The sequence below is a fragment of the Xenopus tropicalis genome, chromosome 8, assembly GCF_000004195.4.
Source record: "Xenopus tropicalis strain Nigerian chromosome 8, UCB_Xtro_10.0, whole genome shotgun sequence".
Lineage (NCBI taxonomy): Eukaryota > Metazoa > Chordata > Amphibia > Anura > Pipidae > Xenopus > Xenopus tropicalis.
In genome coordinates, this window is record NC_030684.2 from 40290722 (window position 1) to 40314743 (window position 24022).

At 38.3% G+C, this 24022-nt stretch overlaps 1 protein-coding gene across 2 annotated transcripts in view; it reads right to left on the reverse strand.

The window, feature by feature from the left end:
* The window catches only part of mid2 (midline 2), a 146606-nt gene that overhangs the window by 30721 nt on the left and 91863 nt on the right, over window positions 1–24022 (reverse strand). For both annotated transcript variants that reach the window (XM_018096932.2, XM_018096931.2), the window contains exons 8-9: window positions 16945–17106; window positions 12494–12701 (exon numbers count right to left, since the gene is read on the reverse strand). In XM_018096932.2, the coding sequence (XP_017952421.1) occupies window positions 12494–12701; window positions 16945–17106 (370 nt within the window). The remainder of the gene's footprint in view (window positions 1–12493; window positions 12702–16944; window positions 17107–24022) is intronic.

The following is a 24022-nucleotide window of genomic DNA, read 5'->3' on the forward strand; positions in this document are numbered from 1 at the left end:
ATTTCCCAGGGCCCCACAGACATGCGACCTGTGCTCTGTTAAACTTCAGTCACACTTTACTGCTGCGCTGCAAGTTGGAGTGATATAACTCCCCTCCCAGCAACCGATCAGCAGAACAATGGGAAGGGAGCAAGATAGCAGCTCCCAGTAGATATCGGAATAACACTCAGTAGTAAGAAATCCAAGTCCGACTTGTGACAGTTACATGGGAGTAGGAGAAACAATAGGTTACCTGAAAGCAGTTCTAATGTGTAGCGCTGGCTCCTTCTGAAAGCTCAGGCACATAACACACCAATATTATAACTAAAATAAATACATTTGTTGGTTCAAGAATAATAACAAATCATGACAGAATCTCTTTAAATACCTGTTGATGTACAAAAACCATGGTTTGGACACATCCCCCCCCCCCCCCTCAAATTACTCAAATTCTGATCATTGATGATTGACAGCTAAACTGCACGTTGTGCTTGCTTATCTAATGCAGACCATTTTACTCAGTGGAGCAATACTGTGTGGCACAGACAGATTTCCTCACATAATTACATACAGCTATGGGACCTGTTATCCAGAATGCTCAGGATTTGGAGTCCTTCAGACATGGGGATCTCCATACTTTAATTGTACGAAAAAATTATTTTAACATTAAATACACCCAGTAGCATTATTTGCCTCTAATAAGGGTTAATTATATCTTAGTTGGGATTAAGTACAACGTTTTATTATTACACAGAAAAGGAAATCAATCAATAGGTGAAGTAAATCCGTGGTAGGATCCAGTAGCTGATGTAAGTGCCAGGATTGCATTGTAATAGCTGAGAGGCAGCATGATGTTAGTAAGTAGAGATTCCTAGAGTAATAAACCACTGCAAGCTTTGCCTAGAGCTGGGGATTATAACCAAGGCACCCACCATTTCAGAAGTGTATATCATTTGTTCAATAAAGAGTTCATCTGGAAGAGTCTCGTGCCCTACCAAGTTGCTGGGATCCTCTGACCAGGTCTAAAGTACAACAGCAGAGGTATCAGTGATTTTAGGGTACCCCTACCCCAAATATACGTGTTACACTTGTATATCGGAGTACATTATTGGGTAAACAGAACATGGTTTCTCTTTGTATTTGCATTTATGTTTATGAACAAGGCCGCTTTAATAAACTGATTTGGTGGTCCAATGTGCCCTTTATTTGATTTTTTCCCTTCAAAATGGTCCTGGTGTTGTCTTATTATTTCAGGAACCTTTTATAAGTGCAATATATATTTTACCATAATTGGTGACATTCCCTGAGGTATATGGACATTCCACTGACATCTAATGACTCTGACAGGCAACATGACTGCCCAACTAATAAGAAATAAACATGTCTCATGTGCACAATAAGCTACATGTTCAGATCATAAGTGAATTGACCCCCACAGAAGACATTTGGGCAACTTTCCTTCATTTCATCAATACAGCAATAGTCTCTTTGTTCTCTGTGAACTGTATTTATCCCCTCACTTGGCACATTGCTCAGCTGCTCACACACAGAAACGCAAAGGTTTTTAAACCTTGATAAGGTTTAAGAAAATGTATGTGCTGTCTTTTCTTTTAACACTTAAATAGAATGAACCAAGAACACCATTCTTATTTAGCAGCAGACTGTACCTGCGAAACAGAGATTTCTCTGGCAGAGGGTCCATTAATTCTCTCATTGAAGTCGCCATATCCTTTGACAGCTGACATTCATTCTGCTTGGCAGGTGCCTTGGCTATGGTTGCAAGAATGCACGTTCTTTAAATCGGCTCGTATCGGTCACTTCTTCTGTGATCATAAATGCTCTGACTTTCATTTCTCCCAGTAATGCATACCAGATGTAAAATAAATGGGATGTGCTGCCTCTGAGCAAGTATTATAGAGTGCACCCAACTCAGCACTGGAAGCCTAACTGACTAATATACTGAGAACTATGCCATTATGGAACACTGTGGGGCATATTTATTATGCTGTGTAAAAAACGGCGAGAAAATTTGCCACACATCGCCAGGCTTTGCCGTGTAAAATTGGCGTAAAAACGGCGTAAAATCAGCGTAATTGTCTTACGCATTTTTTCTTCCACCGGAACTTATGGAAAATAACGGCATAATATCCGGCGTAATATCCGGCGTTCAGATGGCGATCTTTTCCATTTATTTTACACAAAATATGAATGCCAAGTGATTTATTAAAACGGTCTTAGAAACAAAAAGTGTAAAAAATGTGAAAAGCATATATTTTTAGTTTTATCACACAAGTTTGAGCGTCAAAAAAAACCCCAAAACCTCTAAAAGCATGAAACAAAGAAAGTTGAAAAAGGACAGCTGCCATTGAGTTCTACATTTAGATGGCGGCTTTGTTGCAGTTCGGATGCACAATAAATGGTGAATAAACAATTTTTTTTCACAAGAAAATCTAATTTTTGTGGAGAAAAATAAGAATCAGAAAAAAATACAGCCTTTAGGAAATGTCCTCCTACATGTCCCTTTGGGATTTTTAAAGAAAAGTCTTGTATTATGGTTTATCTGCTTGCAATACTTTTGGTCCAGTTCTGAACTGGTGAAGCTATAGGTTAGTCTAAGCAAACTACAGGTATGGGACCTGTTATCCAGAATGCTGGGGATGTTGGGTATTCCGGATAAGGGGTCTTTCCGTAATTCAGATCTCCTACCTTAAATCTACTGAAAAAACAAATTTAAACAGTAATTAAACCCAATAAGCCTCGAATTTGCCTCTAATAAGGATTCATTATATCTTATTTGGGATCAAGTACAAGTTAAGGTGCCCATACACCTTCAGATCCGCTCGCTTGGCGATCTTCTTCCGATATCCCCCACCTACGGGTGAGCGATATTGGGAGAATCCAGCCTTATTTGATTGTTTGACCTTGGGGCCAAACGATCGAATTATAACGATGGATATAGGCAAAGTTGGCCCGGGGACCGCATCAACAAGCCGATGTGGTCCCTGATCTTACTAGATTTTTTAACCTGCCCATCGATATCTGGCCAATTGCAGGCCAGATATCTGTCTGGCAGGCCCGTCGGTAGTGCCCATACAGGTCTAAGGGACCGATATCGGCAGCTAGAATCGCCCATTCTGTCTATTTGAGTCTACTGAGTCTATGAGAGATGACACTTCTGTAATTCGTAACTTTCTGGATAATGGGGTCTGATAACTGTACTAATTTGGTTACTATGGGTACAGACCCGATACACCTAGAATTAAACCTTTTTCCCTGCATATGGTCCTCCAGGGCCTTTCTGTACCATGCAAGTGAGATAAGTGCACATTTTCTAAAATCCACAGCACTATCACTCACATATAGTTGTAGAGGTGTGATTACCAGATGGCAGAGCTGTGGTATCAGCCTGTCCCTCTCTAACATACATATCACTAGAGTGGCCAGGGCTGGGTAGCTTGTCCCACAGAGACATATATAGAAACCTGAGCGAGGGCTGCTTTACTGTGTTCATCTTGCTGCTCTTTCATTGCAGTGACCCCTGGGAAAGCTGGTAAAGCGTCACTATCAGGAATTGTTCTTCATCCAAACCAGCAATACAATTACTGGCCGGGAACTGCTGTCAGATTTACAGCTACTGATTTACAGCATCCTTCTTGCGGCAATACTGAAATAACAAATCAGATCACTGCTGCTATCTATAATTATTTTCAGGGGGATTAAATATGGAAATATAAATTGCTAACGCACATATATATATATATGTTATGTAATATCTGCCACATATATACACACAATGAATGTAAATAAATAATCCCCCCTCCCCAAGAAATTGCTAAAAGGATTTAGTGCGGATTACCCAGCCTTGAGCACAGTCTCAGAATTAAGTGTACAAATCCCCCTAAGGAAGGCCCCCATGGCCGCAGAGAGTTAGACAAATGCTAATAATTATCCATTTTATTTCTGTTTATGCTGAACTATTCTCTGGAAAACTAGACCACCCACTTTATTTCTCTTACTGATAAAACATATACAAAGTACTAACAAGAAATGATATACCTCCTTCCAACTTTCCTTTTTGCCACATTAATTCCACGGTTTCTACCTCCCAATTTATTCCAATGCCCCATTGCCACTACTACTGATTTGTGCTGCAGATATCACTCATTTCTGCTTAGCCGTGTTTTTACAGCTCAGCTCCTGGAAACTAAACAAGCAAAATCAATCAAGCAAAAGAGGTTGTTATAAATGCCTCATCTGTTTCTGGGGAGAATTAACCGGTGCCCAATTCCCCTTCCTCGAAAAAGTAATTTTTATTGGAAAATGATGGAAATGCTTGTGGTCCCTCTATAGTGAAACAGACTCTAGTAGATTGCAATCTTCTACTGCAGGAAGAGTTTAGTAAGAGAACTAGCAGCAGCAAAGCAGAATACATCTACATTTTAAAAATGACAAGAACAAGCAGCCTCCATGACAGGGATGTTTTGGCCCAGCTCAGAAGGGTTTGTTTTTGCAAAGGGACCTGAAGCTGCACTTGCATCTGCCCCTTTGTTAACCCAGCCTATAGTTCTGAATACATTTGAGCCTTTTACATTATAAGACCTTTCTCTAATTCCAGCATCAATAACCACGTTCAGTCAAAGACTGTCAGGGTATTCAGTAAATATAGTCCAACTCCAACAACATTTAGTTGTGTGAGCTCTTTGGGCAGGGCTCTCTTTACCTCTTACATCAGTTTTTGTATATGCAGTGAATACACCCACTAACTGTACAGTACTGTAGGATAAGTTGGTGCTTTATAAATATGCATTAATAATAATCTATTTAGCAGCCTGTTGTCTGCCCATCACTGCTCTCACTTTACTCATATTGTCATGCTCTTTTTTATCCCCAAGATATTCTGTGTACTGAAATACCCTGATTTTTATATTTTTATATTTATCCAGGCTGAGTCTTTTTTACTATGTATCCACTATCATCATGATACTGCCAACAATTTTGGTGCTATATATGCCACTTTTTAAGGTAGTCCAAATAAATAGATAAAATCCATTAAAGCGCCCCCAACAGCCCCCCCATAGACTTACATTGCAATCACCTGACAAGTGCTTGTACCACTTCTGGTCACGCAATGGTTGCCTGTAACAGTACCTATGCCAATGTACCCCATATTGAACCCTCAGACACCCATATTATAAATACCCATCATGAATCCAGTAAAATACTAAATGGCTCTAATATTGCTATTTAAAGCATGAAATATTGTTAGAGATATTTTTGTTTTCGAGCTGTTCCAGTTAGTGGACATTTCTATATTTCTAGAGTTATTTTCTGGCTTGATTTATATTGTTTACCGTCCTTCTCTTCTCCACTCAGCTACATAAATCTCTGAAGGCCAAATCTGCCTTCACTGATCTGAGCAAAATCATGTCTCGGCATTTTCCTGAGGGATCCATCAGCAGTCAGGGACAATGGGCTTCTATGTGCAGAGAATTTGCAGATGGTTATTCTTCAACCACAGAGAAAAACAAGGCAGCGTACAGTACCTGAAATAAGGTGCTGGGAGCTAACAAAAGTTAAAAGTAGGAGACAAGTATAACTTAACTATATTCCATGGCTACACACAGCTTCTCTTTATTCTAACGCCACTGAATTTTCCTAGTGAAATACCATATAGTAATCTGTAAAAGTACCCTGGCAAAGAATCCTTTTAGCTTTTTAGCTGTAGATTAAATGAAATATACAAATTAGGGTTCATGTTCAGTTTGGTGCTTGGTGATATTAGTATGTAGCTAAATCCAAAAATTATGGATTTGGTGCTTCCAGGATCTGCTGTATTGTAGCAGGGGGCTGGGGGACTATTCATGCTGGGCCCCTCTGTAGAATGTTTTGCGGGGGTTATGCTATTGCATGCAAGTGCTACCATGTTAAATTTCTCTTTCTTTAAACACACATATTACTGGCCTATCATAGAGATGCAGTACAGCAAATGCTAATAATGTAATTAGTGATGAGTGAATCGGTCCCGTTTCGTTGAAAAATTTGCAAATCAAACGGCAAAAAATTTGGGAAACAGCGAAAATGTTATCTAGTATAAATAAATCTAAAGCAACTGGACTTGTTTGGTAATCATTAAAGACGTTTCACTACTCATCCGAGCAGCTTCTTCAGTTCAACTGACTGGTATGGCAAGTCCTCAGCATATGTACTCTTCCACTAATCCAATCACAATGGCACTTTGTAACTCTTCAGAAAGGTGACATCTGAAACTCACAGAGGTGTGAGTGCTGTGAAGTTACTAGAAAATGTTGTGCAAAAAATTGACATGCACATCACTTTTTGACGCGGACATTGGAAGAGTGACGCATGCAACATTTATTTTTTATGCACCCAACAATTTTTTTTTTCATGCGCTAAATTTTGTTGCCCATTTTGCAAAAAACACCAACAGCCGCAAAACGCAGAAATTCACCACAAATCCATGCCTGGCGAAAAAAAATTCCATTGCCCATCACTAAATGTAATACATTGCAGTAATCTTGCCTTGTTTACTTACAACAAAGTTCCACTACACTTTTTATACCCTAACCCATGTGGGGGGTGGTTCTGGAACAAGTATGTGGTCTCCAAGTTAAGCAGAAAAAGCCCATATCTGGAAAACCCCAGGTCCAAACCTTCTGGATATATACTCATACATTAACATGGTAAATTCAAGTACAAGCTATTTTTATGTGCACATATGAACTCATTAAATGGGAAAAACCCAAGAAATTGAGTTTATGGAAGCCATAAGAATAAGGCTAATAAAAAAAAATCTATTCAGTAAATTAAACCTGAGGCTAGTGGGTAAGGGTAATCCATATCCATTAGGGTAATGTTGTGGTTTCATAGATTAGTGTATTGATGAGGCTCTACTACAATGGCCATCATATGGCGACACTCCATTTGTCAATGTATTACAACCCACATCAGAGCCGGACAGCTGCTCACTGGCTAAAGTTGATGGGAGGGTCAGATTTTACAAACTCACATAGGGGAAAAAATGTATGTCTTGCTGTAATTGTACCGACCCATCTTAATTTTATTGGGTTAATATATTTATTAACATTTAGTAGAATTCCAATGAAAGTAATAGTTTTTTTTCCAATTAAAGTGATAGCCTGTCTTATGTGGCAGGCATTGAAGAACATCAATACATCCAATTAATGAATCCGTGCAGTGAAGATGCATTTAATCAATGCACACTGCCCTTGTTAAAGCTGATAAGGAGAAATGGAATTATGTCTTAACAAATGTTTTCGTACACACCAGAGAAATTTAACTAATAGCATTCAGCGGTATTCAAACCACTTCCGACTCATCATGTTAAAAGCATCACTTCATCTACTGATTCCATTATAATTCTTGGGAAAATGTGAATCATTAAGAAATCTCTCTCGGTCTCTCTCGGTCTCTCTCTCTATGTATGTATATATATATATATATATATATATATATATATAGAGAGAGAGAGAGAGAGAGAGAGAGAGAGAGAGAGAGAGAGAGAGAGAGAGAGAGAGAGAAAGTGAGAGCAAGCAGATCTGGACTGCAATACAAAATAGGCCCTGGCATTTCAAGCACACAAAGGCCCAAACAGCCCCCCCACCAGCCCAATAAATAGTGACTGTTTATGGCATCTTACAGCAGCCCCTCTGGCATTTGCCAGAATCCACAAATTGCCAGTCCAGGTCTGACAGAGAAAGAGAGAGAGGAGAGAGCTTTATCTGCAATAGTTAATGGCCCAGTCAGCAGCCATTTAAAGCATCAGTAAAGCCATAAGGAGTAATTTATGTAACCCTGGGATGCCAGCGCTAAAACTTTAGCACTTGCATCTCGGGGTTGATTAAATGACCCCTTATGGCTTACTGGTGCTTTACATGGCTGCAGACTGGGCCATAAACTACTAGATGAATAACAAAAGCCAGCACTGTATTGCATTAACTAATCTCTATAATGTGAACTTTTTTTCTACATGTTTGTATATGATCATCCAGGAGAAAAGCCAATGCAATCCCATTCACTCCTTCTACAACATCAGCCTGAGATACACATAAATTGGATTTTGGGGCAAAAATTCTCCCCATTGCACTCACAGGTTGACTCAATGCCTATTAGTGCACTTGTAAGTAGAAGTGCATGTGAGCTCATTGGCTTTTCTCAGTTGTGCTTTAATCCACTTTCATTAAATGGTACTTGCTTCAAATTGTGCTCGTTGCACTGCTGTATAGTTGCCTCGGTGCCCCCCAGTCCTTTCTGCCTTCTATTCCATATTGGGCACTGCTATGCCTATTAACTCAGGGGACCCCTAGAGCTACTGTCGCTTCCGGACCAGATGGTAGCAGTTTTTCAGTGCCCTGCATCAATTGGAACAGTTCAGTTGCACCAAAAGAATAAGGCACTTGCAGGCTGAATGGTAGAAATGATGCCAGTCAGACTTTCCAAATGAGGTGCAGCTGCGATGAGGTGAATCTAAAGTTGCGTCAATGCTGGCAAATCAGATGCAACTGTGATGGGCACAGCACAATTGCGTTAAGAGCATTGCCCCTTTACAACTGCAATGATTCCAAAATTCTAGAAAAAACACGTGGCTGTGGTAAACCAATGCAGAGATTGTGCTTTGCTCCTGCATTTGCAGCCACACATGCCTTATGTTCTTTATTTTCATGCTGTTTTCACTGTTCATCTTCCTGTCTAAGTACAAAAACCACTGAATTATAGCATAATTCTCTGTTATCTTCCATATAGTAGTGTGCCCTAAAGCCCAATGTCAGCTTAGGCGGTTGTCCCTGTGGCTACACAGCAGCTTATTTATCTAAACTGTAGTCTTTCCTGAAGCAAACACCCAATATTTACAAGTACAGAGCAACAGTACATTATATTTAACATTTACTTCTTACTGCTACCGGCTCTTTAATCCAATCCCTACTCTCTCCTGTGCATGCAAATGATAAATACGCAGATGATTTCTAATTAATCAGGTTTCTACTAAATATGAAATACAGGTCACCTACAGCCTAAAGGCAATCATTTTTTTTTTGCTCAATGAAGAATTACTGGAATAGACTGGAAATCTTAGTTTGGTTATTCAGCTTCAAGAAAAATGAACTGGATCCCCTTTAACCAATAAATTGCCATTGATCTTATGTCATATAGATTCTGTGAACAGAATTCTTTTTACATATAAGACTAAAATTAATAGAAACATGGAAGGAATTGCAAAGTAACGCAACACAATTACTATTGACTCCAAATCATCCAGAACAAGAATTTATTGCTTTCTTCATGTGCAATAGTAAATCCATTCCTTGTCTGCATAATCCAACACATACACATATATAATACACAGGGCTAAATTGCCCAGAGAAATATTCCTTTATAAGAAACTGGAGACTTTGCTCTTCCATAGAAAGAAAATGAATAAGTATTCAATGCGACTGTTATATCTGAGCCTTACAGAAATAACTTCCTGCCATCTAAACTACGAACAATACCTGGATTTGAGATTTCTAAATTACTTTTATACTTTGCTTATGAAAGACATCCAGAAGCATTATTTGAGATGGGTGATGTACATTTCCCAGGACCGCCACCCCTGACAAGTATTCCTCTAGTTTTATTGTTCCCAAAACAATTAACACTTTCTTCAGTTTCTATAGCTACAGATGGAGCATTATTTAACGGTGTATTTGGCTCAATGCAGTGCAACATGGCACGTTTCCATTGTTGTGACTGGTATTCATTGGTTCCATGCTTGGTTACCATTATAAATATGCTTGGTTTATATTAGGAACATATAATGTGAACAATGCTTGATACAATGGAAAGTTCAGTGATGACTATAATAAAGTTGAAAGAATATATGAGGCAGATTTACTATAATTCTAAAACATTTCTTGACCCTTTCGACATGCACCTGATATTATTGGCTACAATATTTTTTCTGTACAAAAATGTGTGTACACAAGCATACCTAATTCTACAGCTCATTATATCTATCTCTGTTCACAGGCAACAGTTCCCCATATCCGTTAAGCCTTACATAATACAACCCTACCTTTACTTTCTTCCATTGTAAAGTGATGTTTTCTGGGAGTTCTGCTTTCCATAGTAGGTGGTGCACTGATTCTCTGCAAAGCAGAATGACTTCCCAGGATCCATCACTTTACAATGGAATAAGATAAGGGGGGTTGCATTACATTTGTGTGTCTAAAGGTGGTCATATACACCAAACAAAGGGATCTTCTCCGGATAAGCTAACCTAAGGTAGGCGGTATCGGGCTAATTTAGCCCTAAGGGCAAATGATCATATTAAAACAATGGTCATTTGGGCCGTCAGACTGAGGACCGCATCAATGTGCCAATGCGGTCCTCAATCAGATAGGAAAATTAAACTTGACCGATTGAGATATGGCCAATTTCAAGCCAGATTTTGGTCGGGTAGGCCTGTTGGGGGTGCCAAATTTAGGCAGTGATCCCCAACCAATGGCTGCTCACTATGCACTATTATGTTGCTCCCATAGTTTTCCATTTTTAAATTTCTGGCTTGGAGACAAGTTTTGAAAGCACAGAGACACAGTTTTACTCCAAGCAGAGTCTCCTGCAGGCCAGCAGTCCCCATGGGGCTACCAAATAGCCAATCACAGCCCCAAAGAACTTTTTTCATGCTTGTGTGGCTCACCAACACTTTTTCCATCTGGATGTGGCTCACAAGTAAAAAAGGTTGGGGATCCCTGGTTTAAGGGATGCTTTTTTTCCTTCAAACTGTGGAATCAGGTATGTTTGTGATGAAAAAAGATCCATTTATATCTATTTCTGAGAGCTCACATATCGATACATTTTCTACATAAACTCTAAGCTAAAAGAGCTTAATGTGTTCTGCAGCTTGCCCATTTAATATGCAGATAGATATATGACATTAATTTGATGTGGGCAAAAATAGAAAGGTCTACAGATTTAGAGCTGGGGAAACGTAGATAGAGAATCAAACTGGAGCCACTCTGCAACAGGGGATGCTTGATCAACCTGGAGGCGATAGTTTATCATGGACCTTCTGTCAGCCTGGAGACAGAGCAAGGATAACAAAGCCAGTCTAGGAGACACCGACAGACCTGCCAACAATGTAATTATTACCATACTATTTATACATAAAGGTTCCCATACATATAAAGAAATGCATTTTAACGCAGAAGGCTCTAACGTGAGGAGAATCCTTAGCAGAATAACATACAGCCTAATTCCAATACAGTTGCTTAGGTAGCAAATAATATCTGTAAGCAACACAGCAGTTTTTTTAGGAGTAATTTGTATCCAATGGGCAGATAAAGGTGAAAAAGACAAGTTCTTTGTGTACCAGCTCAAACCTTTTTCACTGTGCAATCATCATAAAGATGACAGATGCTGATATGCTATCGTTTATGTGATAAAACTGGAAATAAAGATGGAACACGGGACCTCTCTAGTAAAGGTTACAATACCCATGAGCGGGACAGTTCTATCATTCATGCTCTATCTCTAACATATGCCAGAAATCGAAAAAGACTAGTAACTGTATAATATTCGCTGCATACAGTCATTTTCCATAGTGGGGTCCTTTGACCACAGAACGACATTGGCCAAATTACTCATGCCCACGAACCACCATGTAGCTTCTAATTCCAGTAATTTCCCATTAAGTGATGCAAATATGCCACTTACACTAAGGTGGGAACTTCAAGGTAAGTGGCGTTGTTCCATACTTTACCAATTCTCATTTAGCATTGATTATATTGGGCATGTAAAACCTCAGTTCTCAAGTCACAGACTCAATCCTCAAGGCCACTTAAGTGCAAGGGTTATTTTACACTCAAGCTCCTCAATTATCTCTATCCATTGGAATCTAAGTTGGGCAGGGGTGGGTAACAGAACCGGTTAGGTGTCACTGTTTTACATAGATGGGGTAAAGATTGTACGGGGTTCTTGCTATAGTAGTATAGTAGTATAGTAACTACTACTACTTTTTGTAGCTACGTGAATATTTCTAGTATATGGGAGAGGTCTATATTTAATACGTGATTGAGTGTATTCTGAATAAGATGAGTTCTCTCAACCTCTATGTACATTTTTTCTGTAGCAAGGCAGACAGGGTGATGTAAACTTTTAGTTAATGAGGTAGTTAGGACCAGATCCAGGCTGGGCTTAAAAATAAGCCCTGGCATTCCAAGTACAGAGAAGCTTGAACAGCTCGCACCATCCTTTGGCACCTTACAGTAGCCCCTCTGGGGGGCATTTGCTAGACTCTACAGATTACCAGTCCAGGCCTGGTTAGGACCATATTGATGTGGGCAAAGCTCCATATACATTTTACGTACATGTACATTTTTTTTGTTTGATTCTGAATGTAGCATGTACAGTATGTATGCCAGAAATGTATTTAGTATATGAACATGTGTTGCCTTAATGTGTTATCTATAAACAGAGCTTTACTAAATAATGAACTTACCAAGTGGAATTTCCTACAGCCACCTCCCAGTAGTGGCATCCACTGTCAATAAAGACATTCCCTGTTGCGCCATAACATCCAGTTCCGCTGAACCTCTCAGGTGTGTGGCTCTTCTTTAGGGAGCTCTCCTCCTTCTCCATCTGCATTCCATCATTGGATATTTTCAGCTTCTTGTGAGCATATTTAGGATCCAGCTTAAATGGCTGGCCTGCAAAGAGAATTAGATTAATCCTAAATCTAATTTAACCAATTGAAATAGTTTTATTGACTCTGTTTGTTGAAGTATTTTAATTTTTAAATACAAGAGGGATGCAGTATTGTTTCTGCAGACTTTCAGCTGTGGAAGTGATGAAAAATTAAGCTGAAAAATCGGACAGGCATGGCTACAATCTTCTGTGCCAAGTAAGCTGGCACTTTATCAGAGCAGTATGTCTTGTATTCCTTAGGCTCAAACTACAGAACCCCCTCTTCCCCTGACTGGCTGGACAGCGTGCAGTATTCCTTTCACCCAAAATGTAACTGAATTATGGTTACTTTGTTCACAACTGACACCCATATATTATAAAAGATTATGTACATCCTAATAAGAGTAATAGAGGCTATTCCTGGGCACCTTTTGATCTGTATAAAGATGGTCAGCTACAAAGGATTCCAAAATCTCTTCTAATATTCTTAAAATGTTACAATACGTTTATAAAGCATATATAAAGCTATATATATAAAGCGTACATGCTGAATTCCCACAAATGGTATTGTCATGCTGTATCTATTGCTGAGACCCTCTTGCCAGCAATGTAATTATCACTCTGAGAAAGCCCTTACAAGCACAACCAAATTGCTTTTCTATTGATTCTGAAGAGGACCATGTCCAGTTTCTTTGTTTACACTTTGTTATGTGTAACAAAATCAAATGTTTACTCATTTTAATGGCTGACAACATCAAACGCAGATAATTGATTAGAACAACAATCTCTCCTTAGTATGTCTTGGAAACTTTGGAAGTGATTGATCCTTATCTCTGCTGCTAATTACATTAACTGATTGTGAAGTTTCAGTAAGGAAGCCTTCACTGTGTGGTCTTCATTGAATACATCCCAGGTAAGTTTAAAGGTATACTAACATCAAACAACTTTCCACCAAAATACAATTTTTACCAGTCTAATATAGCATATTGCCACCGAAGAAAGTTGTAGGTGGGACATAAGATAAGAAGTTATTATAGTAAGCAGTGGAGTGACCCCAGAAAACTGTCCAATAGACTGAGCTGTCAGGTATAAATGGATAGCTCTGAAATAATAACCACTGAATGTAACAATTGAAAGGCAAAATAATGAGCCGCACACTGTTAACTTAAAAACTCTGTTACAAGGAAATTTGACAGGGCATTGCTTGGGCAGATGGAGCCCACTTGGCTTTTGAGTTTCACTGTTCAAACTGTGCACCGTGTCACAGAAAACATTTTAACGGAAACAATATTTTAATATTGTCTTTTAAAAGTGACATGATGGGACATGGCAAACTTTTTGGGCCAAGAAGTTTGTTCCATCTGTCAACAAAAAAGTAAATGAGTAGTCAAGACGATAAAACAACTTCAATCCTGGGTATCTAATTCAACTCTTTTATAGCTGTTCTGTGCCAAACCTAGCATAACCAGTACACTGTACTTTAAAGATAAAGCCACTGATATATTCTATGTGTCCAACTACCCAATAAAAGGAATCACAGCTATAATCACTATGAGTTCTACTCTCCTCTTTCCTTACTTTCTCCAACTGAACCTTCCAACGTTACACTTTATATCTGTAGCCAAAATGCCTGAGTCTGTTGGTTCCTGTATTCTCTTTGCTGACAGTACCTAGATCTACCCCAGTATTACCTTGTTTTCATCCCTTGAGTCAATGCCCTTTTTTATACAAGACAGCACTTTATTTGCTTTAGTAGCCACTGAATGGCACTGCCTGGAATTAGACAACTTGTTATCTACAAAAATCCCCAGATCCTTCTCCATTAAGGATCCCCCAACACACTACCATTTAGTGTATAACTCAGATTTATATTATCCTACCAAAGTGCATAACATGCACTTTTCAACACTGAACCTCATTTTCCAGTTTGCTGCCCAGTTTTCCAATGTTGTCAAATTGCCCTGTAAAGTGGCAGCATCCTGCATGGAACTTATAGTTTTGCACAATTTAGTATCATCAGCAAAATAGAAACAGTACTCTCTATGCCCACCTCCAGGTAATAAATAAACAAGTTAAAAAGCAAAGGACAAAAGACTGACCCCTACGGTACTCCACTAAGAACACTGGCCCAATTAGAAAATGTTCCATTTACCAGCACTCTTTGTAATCTATCCTTCAGCCAGTTCTCTATCCAAGTACAAATATTATGTTCTAGGCCAATATTCCTCAGTTTTATCATTAATTTTCTTTGCGGTACTGTATCAAATGCTTAAGCAAAGTCCAAGTAGATAAAATCTACTGCCATTCCAGCATTGAGATTCCTGCTCACGTCTTAGAATTTCACTCAACCTCCTTTATTAATTTAAGTCTAAAAAAGCTGCTATAAGACCAATCTATCCAAACATTCCTTTATCTAATTCATGTCTATTTATTTTCTCATTATTTCCTGTGGAATTTTATAGTAGTAGTAAAGTATAACACTAACTTTCAATGGCATTTGCAATCTAAACCCTCAATATCTCTGCCCTGATCTTGATATACACCCTGTCAAGGTGCTGCTCTGTGTTTGTGACCTTCAGTTCTCTTCCTCTTTTTTAACATGTTTACTCTTTTGGCTGCAAGACTTATCTCATACATCTCTCTATCTCAAAATACATCTCTCTATCTCAAATCCCTGATCCATCCTCTCAGTCTCTCAACTGCCTACAACCCTTCAGATGCCCCCTGTAGAAGCACCTCTCCAAATAAGCTTTTCTAACAGATTCTAATGCATTATGGCCTTCAGCAATCAATATCTGTCCCCTATATACCCTTTCAGCCTTCTCTCACCTTTACCTACAATGGGAAACCTTACTTAACAGTACTCGGCAGTGTACACGTTTCAATCTATTACTTAGATTTGTTGTACTTAGATATGTATGCACCATTTTTTCTTTTTTAAAGCTTGATGGTGATATATACATTGAGGGTAAATGGTTGGCTATATTAAAGGAATACAGATGCAGAGAATTCAGCCCATTGCAAACATGAAAGAGAAGGCAAAATCTAAAGCCATTATATATGTTTAGGGAGAGTTACAATGGATAGGAATAACTATGGAAGAAATAATAAGAAACGGTAATGCACATGTTGGTGGAAGAGATAACAGACAAAAGAAACTCAAATAACTAGTGTATGATAAGAGAGATTATCTTGATTATCTGCAATAAATAATGCTGCCTTATTGTAAAGTAAATTGCTAAATCCTATTAGGTAGTTAGTGTATACAATACATGCCACCTCTAAAAAGCAAAAAAAAATCACCATACGCTGCAGACAGATAAATCTATTGCAATCTAAAGATACAACCTCATTGCTAAATGGACCTACACGCTTTACATTTGCCTTGTCAGGCCTCTGATTTGAAATCCTTATTGAGTGTTGAGGCTTTTACAGACAGTTATTATAGTAGTTCCAGCAGGAACGGAAGGAAAATGCATGCATGCAACCATTCAGTAGATACAAGGGCAAATCATTTCAGCACCGTGAGGGATAGAATTATATTAAAAAGTTCTTGAGAACAGCTATTCTATTTCTCTCTCTTTACTAGTGCCAGGAAATTTGTATTTTTTGATAGAAAATTCACATCTTCTCTGAGCCTGTTTGGTGAGGCTGAATTATTCTGATAGTTTAATAGTATTTAACAGATTATAAAAAATATGAACCAAAATGTGTTCATTTGTGACAATAAAGTACTAAACTGTGGTGCATATTTTGACTACTTTACCAGTAAAGGACTGCAAAGTTTGCAATATATTTATCATCATTATCATCATTTTAGGTTATCCTTAGCACATAATAGCATTACTTACACGCCCACAGAGACAAGACATAAACAGGGCCATAAGAAGTATCATGGCCCTGATAAAAGACAATTACAGGGTTATGTAATAAAAGGTGCAACATTATCCCAGCTTTAGACCAATCATTATGACCAATCAGATATTTGTTTTCAAACAGCTGACCAGTAATTGCTTACACTAATAGGTCACTAGAACAGTAGCATACTTTCACCTTTACACATGGGCAAATCAAAATTGATACTTAGGTGGCTTATCAGCCAAAATGCCAAAAGCCTACATTTAATTCCATGGCAGCCACAATCACTTTTTCCCAGTAAGACATTAGCATTATACAAAAATGTTTCTACAGATGTTTCATAATTATTCTAGAATTCCACATTTTAATATACTAATGCCAGTTTCTGATAACTCACAAGATACTTACTGTTAGTCTTCAGCCTTGCAGGATCACTGTGCCTGCTTCCAGCCTGGTTAATTGCTTTGACCAGGAAGATGTATCGTGTGCCACTCTGGAGCCCATGCACAGTGTAATGGTTCTGCTTGATGTTAGGTACAATCATCCAGCTGTCCATGGAACTGTACAGACCTGAGAATTGTGAGAAAAGAAAGATGGGATTTGTGAAAAAATTACCTTTGTTTTCCAGCTGCAGAATTAGTAAATCTACCACTTCGGGCCAAGAATATTAAAGTAGCCATACATAGGTGGCACAGAACTTGCAACTTGCTTGGAAAGCAAATCCATTTACAGTACCACCTGATCTGTTCCTGCCATCATATGACAGTGTTTCATGTAATAAAGCCTTCACAGAGACAGAATATCTGAATTGTCTTCATTATTATTATAACACTTTATTAATACCGTCCCAATAAATTACACTTACAGAGACTGTTCCTCATTCACATTGATTCCTCAAGTATATATGGCAATAGCATCGCTGAAACATTTATATTCATACTGAGAACACATCAACTGACTTTATATATGCAACATACTATAAATACACAAGCTGTAACATTCTGAACCTGAGCCCTCCATATACAGTACCAAGCAAAGGTGGACTGCAGAGGTTAATTGGGGCTGTAGAATCCTAAAGTTCAGTTAAGTAGATTTTAGTTTTATTAATCAACTACTGTTAATTAAAGGTAACATATTACAGATCTGATTTATTTCAATCACTACAGTAGAAAGATGTTATTTTTCTAGGTTGTATAATAATTTGCTTATAAACAACGTTATATGGGAAGAGCACACCATACTGTTGCTCAAAGCAAAATATATAAGTTTTTATAATTTTACATTTGTTTTTAATGAATTGCATCGGTAGTTCTGTATTGTAGTTCTGCTTTTCTTCTCGCCATCTTCAGCCTACCAGTTCATTCATCTCCCCAAGTTGCTGCAAGCTCTGCCAGTGTTCTAATGTTGTCAACCCATGAAAATGAAAATGTTCATGTTAGAACCTCTGGCTTAATAAACTGGAAATAGTCCCTTACATTACTACTTTACCAGTCCACATTTTTCACTCCATAATGTTTTGATAAGTACAGTATTCATGTTTAGTGATGAGCGAAATTTTTCACCAGGCATGGTTTTGTGGCAAATTTTCACGTTTCGCCACTGGTAGATTCTTTCACGAAACGGCCACAAAAATTTTCTGTGGAAAAAATTTGCTGCGGGTCAAAAAAATGGCAATTGTTTTTCGTCGTTTTCTACTGGGTTTATTTAGGGACACACTGAGCTACTAGTAGCAGCTACTTTCTCATGGCTACTAAACTCCATAAAATACCCTGCCATAGACAATACTGAGAATTGCCTCTGCTAAAATACACATAGGGACAATTATCAGTAAACAATCAACATTGTCCATTTTAGAAGCCACAACAAGTAGCTGCTACTAGTAGCCCCGTGTGACTTCACCCTTAATGTTAACATGACTTTTATCAGACTTAATCCAAATAACCCTTATTCTGAAAACCCCAGGTCCTAAGCTGTCTGGATAATAATATATTTATAACTTTGTGCATATACAGGTATGGGATCCATTATCCAGCTCTGAATTACATGAAGGCCATCTCCCATAGACTTGATTTTAGTCAAATAATTCACGTTTTTAAAAAGGATTTATTTTCTTTTTCTCTATAATAAAACAGAACATTGTACTTGAACCCATCTAAAATATATAAGATTAGTAAAACAAACTTTTACAAAATGATCATTAAAGTTTCACAGTTTTCCAAATACAAAGAGCAAACCTATAATATATGGTATCCTTCTACTTCCACAGCCATAGCAGCTCTAATTAGTCAGACACATCAGGTTTTATGCTTCCATACAACAATGTATAATAGATCAGCAGTAAAGAATGTGCTGAACAGAAAATATGCAGTGACAGGGAACTAGCAACATCAAACACTGATTTCATAGTAAAAAAATCTAAATTACACCATATATTATTATTACAGACAAAAGTTCAGCACAATGTAAACCATTTCTAGCTTCAAACATCTCAGGAAATTGTATTTCAAATTCAAAGATTGGTTCTAAATCTCAGATTTTCCCTTAACTCTGAAATAAATGTAAGAAAAACCTGGGTTCTGGTATCATATACCATTTGAGAACATCTGAGTGAAATTGGTTGTTACACCCAAGGTTGTAATAGACAGATAGTGAATCAGTGTCTTTAGTATATAATAAATCTTAAGTATGTTAATAAAATATAAACAGATATTTATTTTAATGTAAACCAAAATTCATTTCTTCAACTTCTGACAAAGCTTCCAAGATCACTGTGGTACTTTAGTCTGTATTGCAATGTTCCATGGATTTCTATAGAAAAAACAACTAAATGGAGGTGTAAGTGCTCTTTGTTGCTCAGCAGATCTATGCACTCATAATCCAGTTCTATATATGGTCTGCGTGTTCAAAGAGATGCATCTATATGACCCCTGTAAACATCTTCCTTTACTGGACACTGGATTCCAGCCCCCCTCAGTTGTAAATGGGTGGATTAGTACATAAACATAGGCACTGAAGAACAGAACACTAAAGGCAACTGGCATGGGGAGCTAAAGTTTAAGACTTATCTACAGGGTTAAACAATGGACAAGTCATCTAAAACATACTAAAAATGAATGTAAAGTTGAACTTGAACATTAGTTGACTGTGGCAAAAGTATTTGATCTCTTAACCAGAAAGCGCTGAACTATTGGAAGGCAATCTTCCACAGAGTTCTAATTTGTTACATTATTTCCTTGATCTTTGTAATAATACACAGCAGATTGCAATCTTTCTTTAATTTGCCTCTCTGTTATTTGGATCTCTATACCTAAAAGTTTACTAAAAATAGGGTTGTTTTGCATTCAATAAGGATTAATTATATCTTATTCAGGATCAAGTAGAAGGTAAGAGAAAAAGAAAATAATTTTTCTAAATGGAATCTAAGGTAGATAGCCTTCCCATGATTTGGAGTTTGGATCCCATATCTGTGTATATATAATATGGACAAAATTCTAGCTGGACCATTAGACAGAAACTTTAACTGGTTTAGAGCTGTTAGAATGATGAAAGCCACTTTTTAAGTGGTTGATGTGAGTTACTGTAGTTAACTTTGAGGACAGTATCTAGACTCTAGATCCAAGCAGAGCCTCCTGCAGGCCAGCAGTCCACATGTGGCTACCAAATAGCCAATCACAGCCCTTATTTAATCCCCAAATAACTTTTTTCATGCTTGTGTAGCTCACCAACACTTTTTACATCTGAGTGTGGCTCACAAGTAAAAAAGGTTGGGGATCCCTGCTCTAGACATGAGGGGGGCATTTATATTACAGCACTGCACAGAATACTTCTTTGTAGTTGTATGAAATCCCTCTACTTTTTTTCTCTTTTATAATGTTATTTTGACATGTAACGTATCATTGGTGCAATATAGTAACAGTTCTATATAAAACACACTGAAGTCTATTATAGTGCTATGCCTCAGGTTTTAATTAGAAGACTGCTGGCTTCCTACTAGAGTAGATTATATCTCTTTATTCCACTCCAGCAAGGGTCTTAGCAACTGAAAGGAAGATACCTTTCCTCTAATTGAGACAGCTCCAGTTCAAGACTTGTCTCCAGGGTTAAACGCCGGACAAGTCAGGATAAAAGGCCCCTTGCTGTGATCAGCACAGATGAGAATGTTACTGTACGTGCAGCTGTTTATTGCCAGCTCAGATCAAGTTATTAAAAGGATTGTAGAAAGGCCTCTGGGAGCTGGTAAGTAATGCGACTTGATGGATGTCTCTGAAGTGCATGAGGTTTTGATCAATGAAAAGGTCAGACAATGTGAGACACAAGTGCCATATTTACTGAATAATCAGTCATTCCATTAGGTGTTAGAATGCTATTAATACACAATGGGCAACCTGTGCTTATGGAGAGGCAGCAAACTGGTGACTGGTGTGTGTATGAAAATTGGGAAATGCCAATTTTTATTAAGGGCAAGATGCAGCACGCATTGTTTTGACTAGCAGTGTCTCCATCAAGCACTCTACCTCTGTTATGGAGACTGAGGGGTGATTGTTGTTAAGGTCAGTGATTTAAAACGTGTCTGTCAACAAACTGGAGTCTGACATCACAGGGAGTTATGATTATCATATATCACTCCATTTAATCTGATTTATAAGCTTGAGCAATTTTCTTACTAGAGTCAGGGGGAATTTAAAGAGTACTGCTGCCCTGTGCCAACATCATCCTGAGATCGTACAATATATGCACCAAGATGGCAGCAGAAATGCTCCACAAGGAATCCCCAATATGTTTTTGTCTGATATCCCCCCAAACCTGCTGCCCTAGGCACTGGCTTATGAGTTCCAGTGTTCTAATGCAGGGATTCCCAACCTGTTTTACTTGTGAGCCACATTCAGATGTAAGATGTGTTGGTGAGCCACACAAGCATGAAAATGTTATTTGGGGATGTCAAATAAGGACTGTGATTGGCTATTTGGTGTGTCTGTGTGATTCCAAAACTTGCCTCCAAGCCAGAAATGTAAAAATGGGCACCTACTTTAAGGCCACTGGGAGCGACATCAAATGGGGTTGGTGAGTAACATGTTGCCCCAGAGCCACTGGTTGGGGATCACTGATCTAATTATATAATGTACCCCACTGATTAATTTACTTGCTGCATCTCTTTCTGCAGTTCCCTTAACCTTTCTTATCTTTCCCACCCCACTACTTTATCTGATTAAGTCATCTTCATGCTGCGGGGGAAATTAGGATAGTAGATCGTGACACAAGTACAAAAGTCACTTTTAAAATATTCTTTTTTTCCTACATTATTCTGACTGGCAATTACACCCTGGTTTCTGACATGTTTATTCTGATGATAATGTTCTTATAAAGAAGAGATGTGCTATTAAGGTGCCACGGTTTCTAAAAAAGGACCAGGGGGTTGCCAATTACATCTCTCAGGGGCAGTAGACTGATCCAAACTAATTGCTGATTGGTTGCTATTGGCAACCACACTGATGGAATTAAAAAGAAAGACAGGACATACAGTAAGGTTTCTATGGATATGAATAAGATAGAGGTCTGCTGTCAGTTTGGATAGGAGCAGCTCCTCCTGTTCTCTGGGTAGAGGAATGGTGTAAATCAAAGCCCGACATGCTGCTTGAAAGCTCATCCAGTCTCAGCTGGCTGCTCTGGGGAAAGGGGCAGTGAAGTGAGACCCGTCTGGGCTTTCATGGTACCACACAATACAACTTTTTTTCTCCTGGAAAACTGTGTTTTAACCTTTTATGGGCTGCATTTCATGCTTTTGTGTATTATCTTCATAGGCACAAAAGGAAAATGGAGGCACAACTTTTTTACTAAATCATGCATGTCTTTTTGTGAGCAGTGACAGGGAAATATAAAAGTAAAATAAATCTATCTATAAAAGTAAAATAAATCTAACTACTACAGACAAGGATGCCTCCTGGCATTAACTTCATGGCATAAACCTTTCTCTCGCTGCTGCAGTGACCCATTCAATGCAGGGCCGAGCATCACAGATACAATGCTACAGACATGGGATCTATTATCTGGAAACTCTTTATCCAAACAGCAACACAAGGAACCACATTGTTCTAATTAAACAAGCAATTCTGCATTTTTGACTGATTTGCTATTGTTCCTTTATGATGACAACACTGTGTACATGATAATAATGAAGCTATAATAAACCGATATTATGGCTAAATAAAACAATCCCACTGTTTTATTTTTATGTTTAACTGTTTTAGCATCTTTAAAATAGAACAAAAGTTGGGGTTGTGGGCAATTTACTCGGCACCCCCTCTGACTAAAATCTCCAGATTTTTACCCAGTGCCACCTCTTCTTTATAAAAACACTAACAAAGGGAACTTCCCTTGTGTCATTGTATCCCCCACTGCTGATTTAAGGTGGGCACAAGAACAGTACTGTAAGATCTGATAAATCTGCTGTAATGCCCACCCAGGGCAGCCCAAAGGATACCAGGGAGAAACACAGGTTTGAGCCTTATTCATCTTTATGGCACATTAGAAAAATACCCATTCTCTGGAAAACTCACGGTTCCAAGTGTCATATAGAAGCCATACCTGTACTAACACAAGAGTCTTGTATTCTGTTCCACTATCCTATCTAATACTAATTCGCAAGGAAAGGAAACTAATGTATTAGTTACAGTTATTCCAGGAGGGTGAAACAATGAATAATAATTGTTCTTCTAAAAAACAAGATAATGGTTCTTGTCACTCTGGCATTCATGTTTAATTTTGTTCCAGAAGCAGTGTATGCTCTCCCCTTCATCAGCGAACTTGAAAATTCTCTGTAAATTAGACAGGGGGTATTTGCATACCAAATTTAGAATCTGCACTGTGACATAAAAACCCAGATTATTATGAATTTGAACCTGCAACATGACATGCAAATGTTCCTTGTCTGCTTTGTGCCACTGGACGTGGTAACAAAGCTGAAAAGCCTTATAACTGCACTGAATTGTTTCTTTTTTTGGTCTTTTTGTTCTCCAAAATCTCTCCATGGCACTCCCAAGTGCAGTAGCCTGACCATTTATGCTAGTGGAGTGCTCCAACAAAACTTAATAGACTTTAGTCCTGTACTGCTAACACTACGACAGCTAAACACAGTGTTATCAGGCTCTGTGACATAAACAGCATATCTGCATATTGCTACCAAAAATGCTTTGGTGAGTCCTGCAATACCTGTGGTTTATATGTTACTGCTATGTCTTAATTATTTGTGATTATGCATTTAGACTTAATAGCTAAAGGATTTGAACAAATTTTAAGTATCTAGACAGATATAAAATTATGTCCAAATGATGATGCCAAGAGAACACAACCTGCATGAATGCAGAATGCTGTTAGTAAAGTTTGGTGGAGGAGGAATAATAGTCTGGGACTGTTTCCCACAGTTAAGGCTAAGGCCCCTGGTTCCTTAAAAGCAAAAAGTTCACAGCACACAATTACATGCTTCCTACAA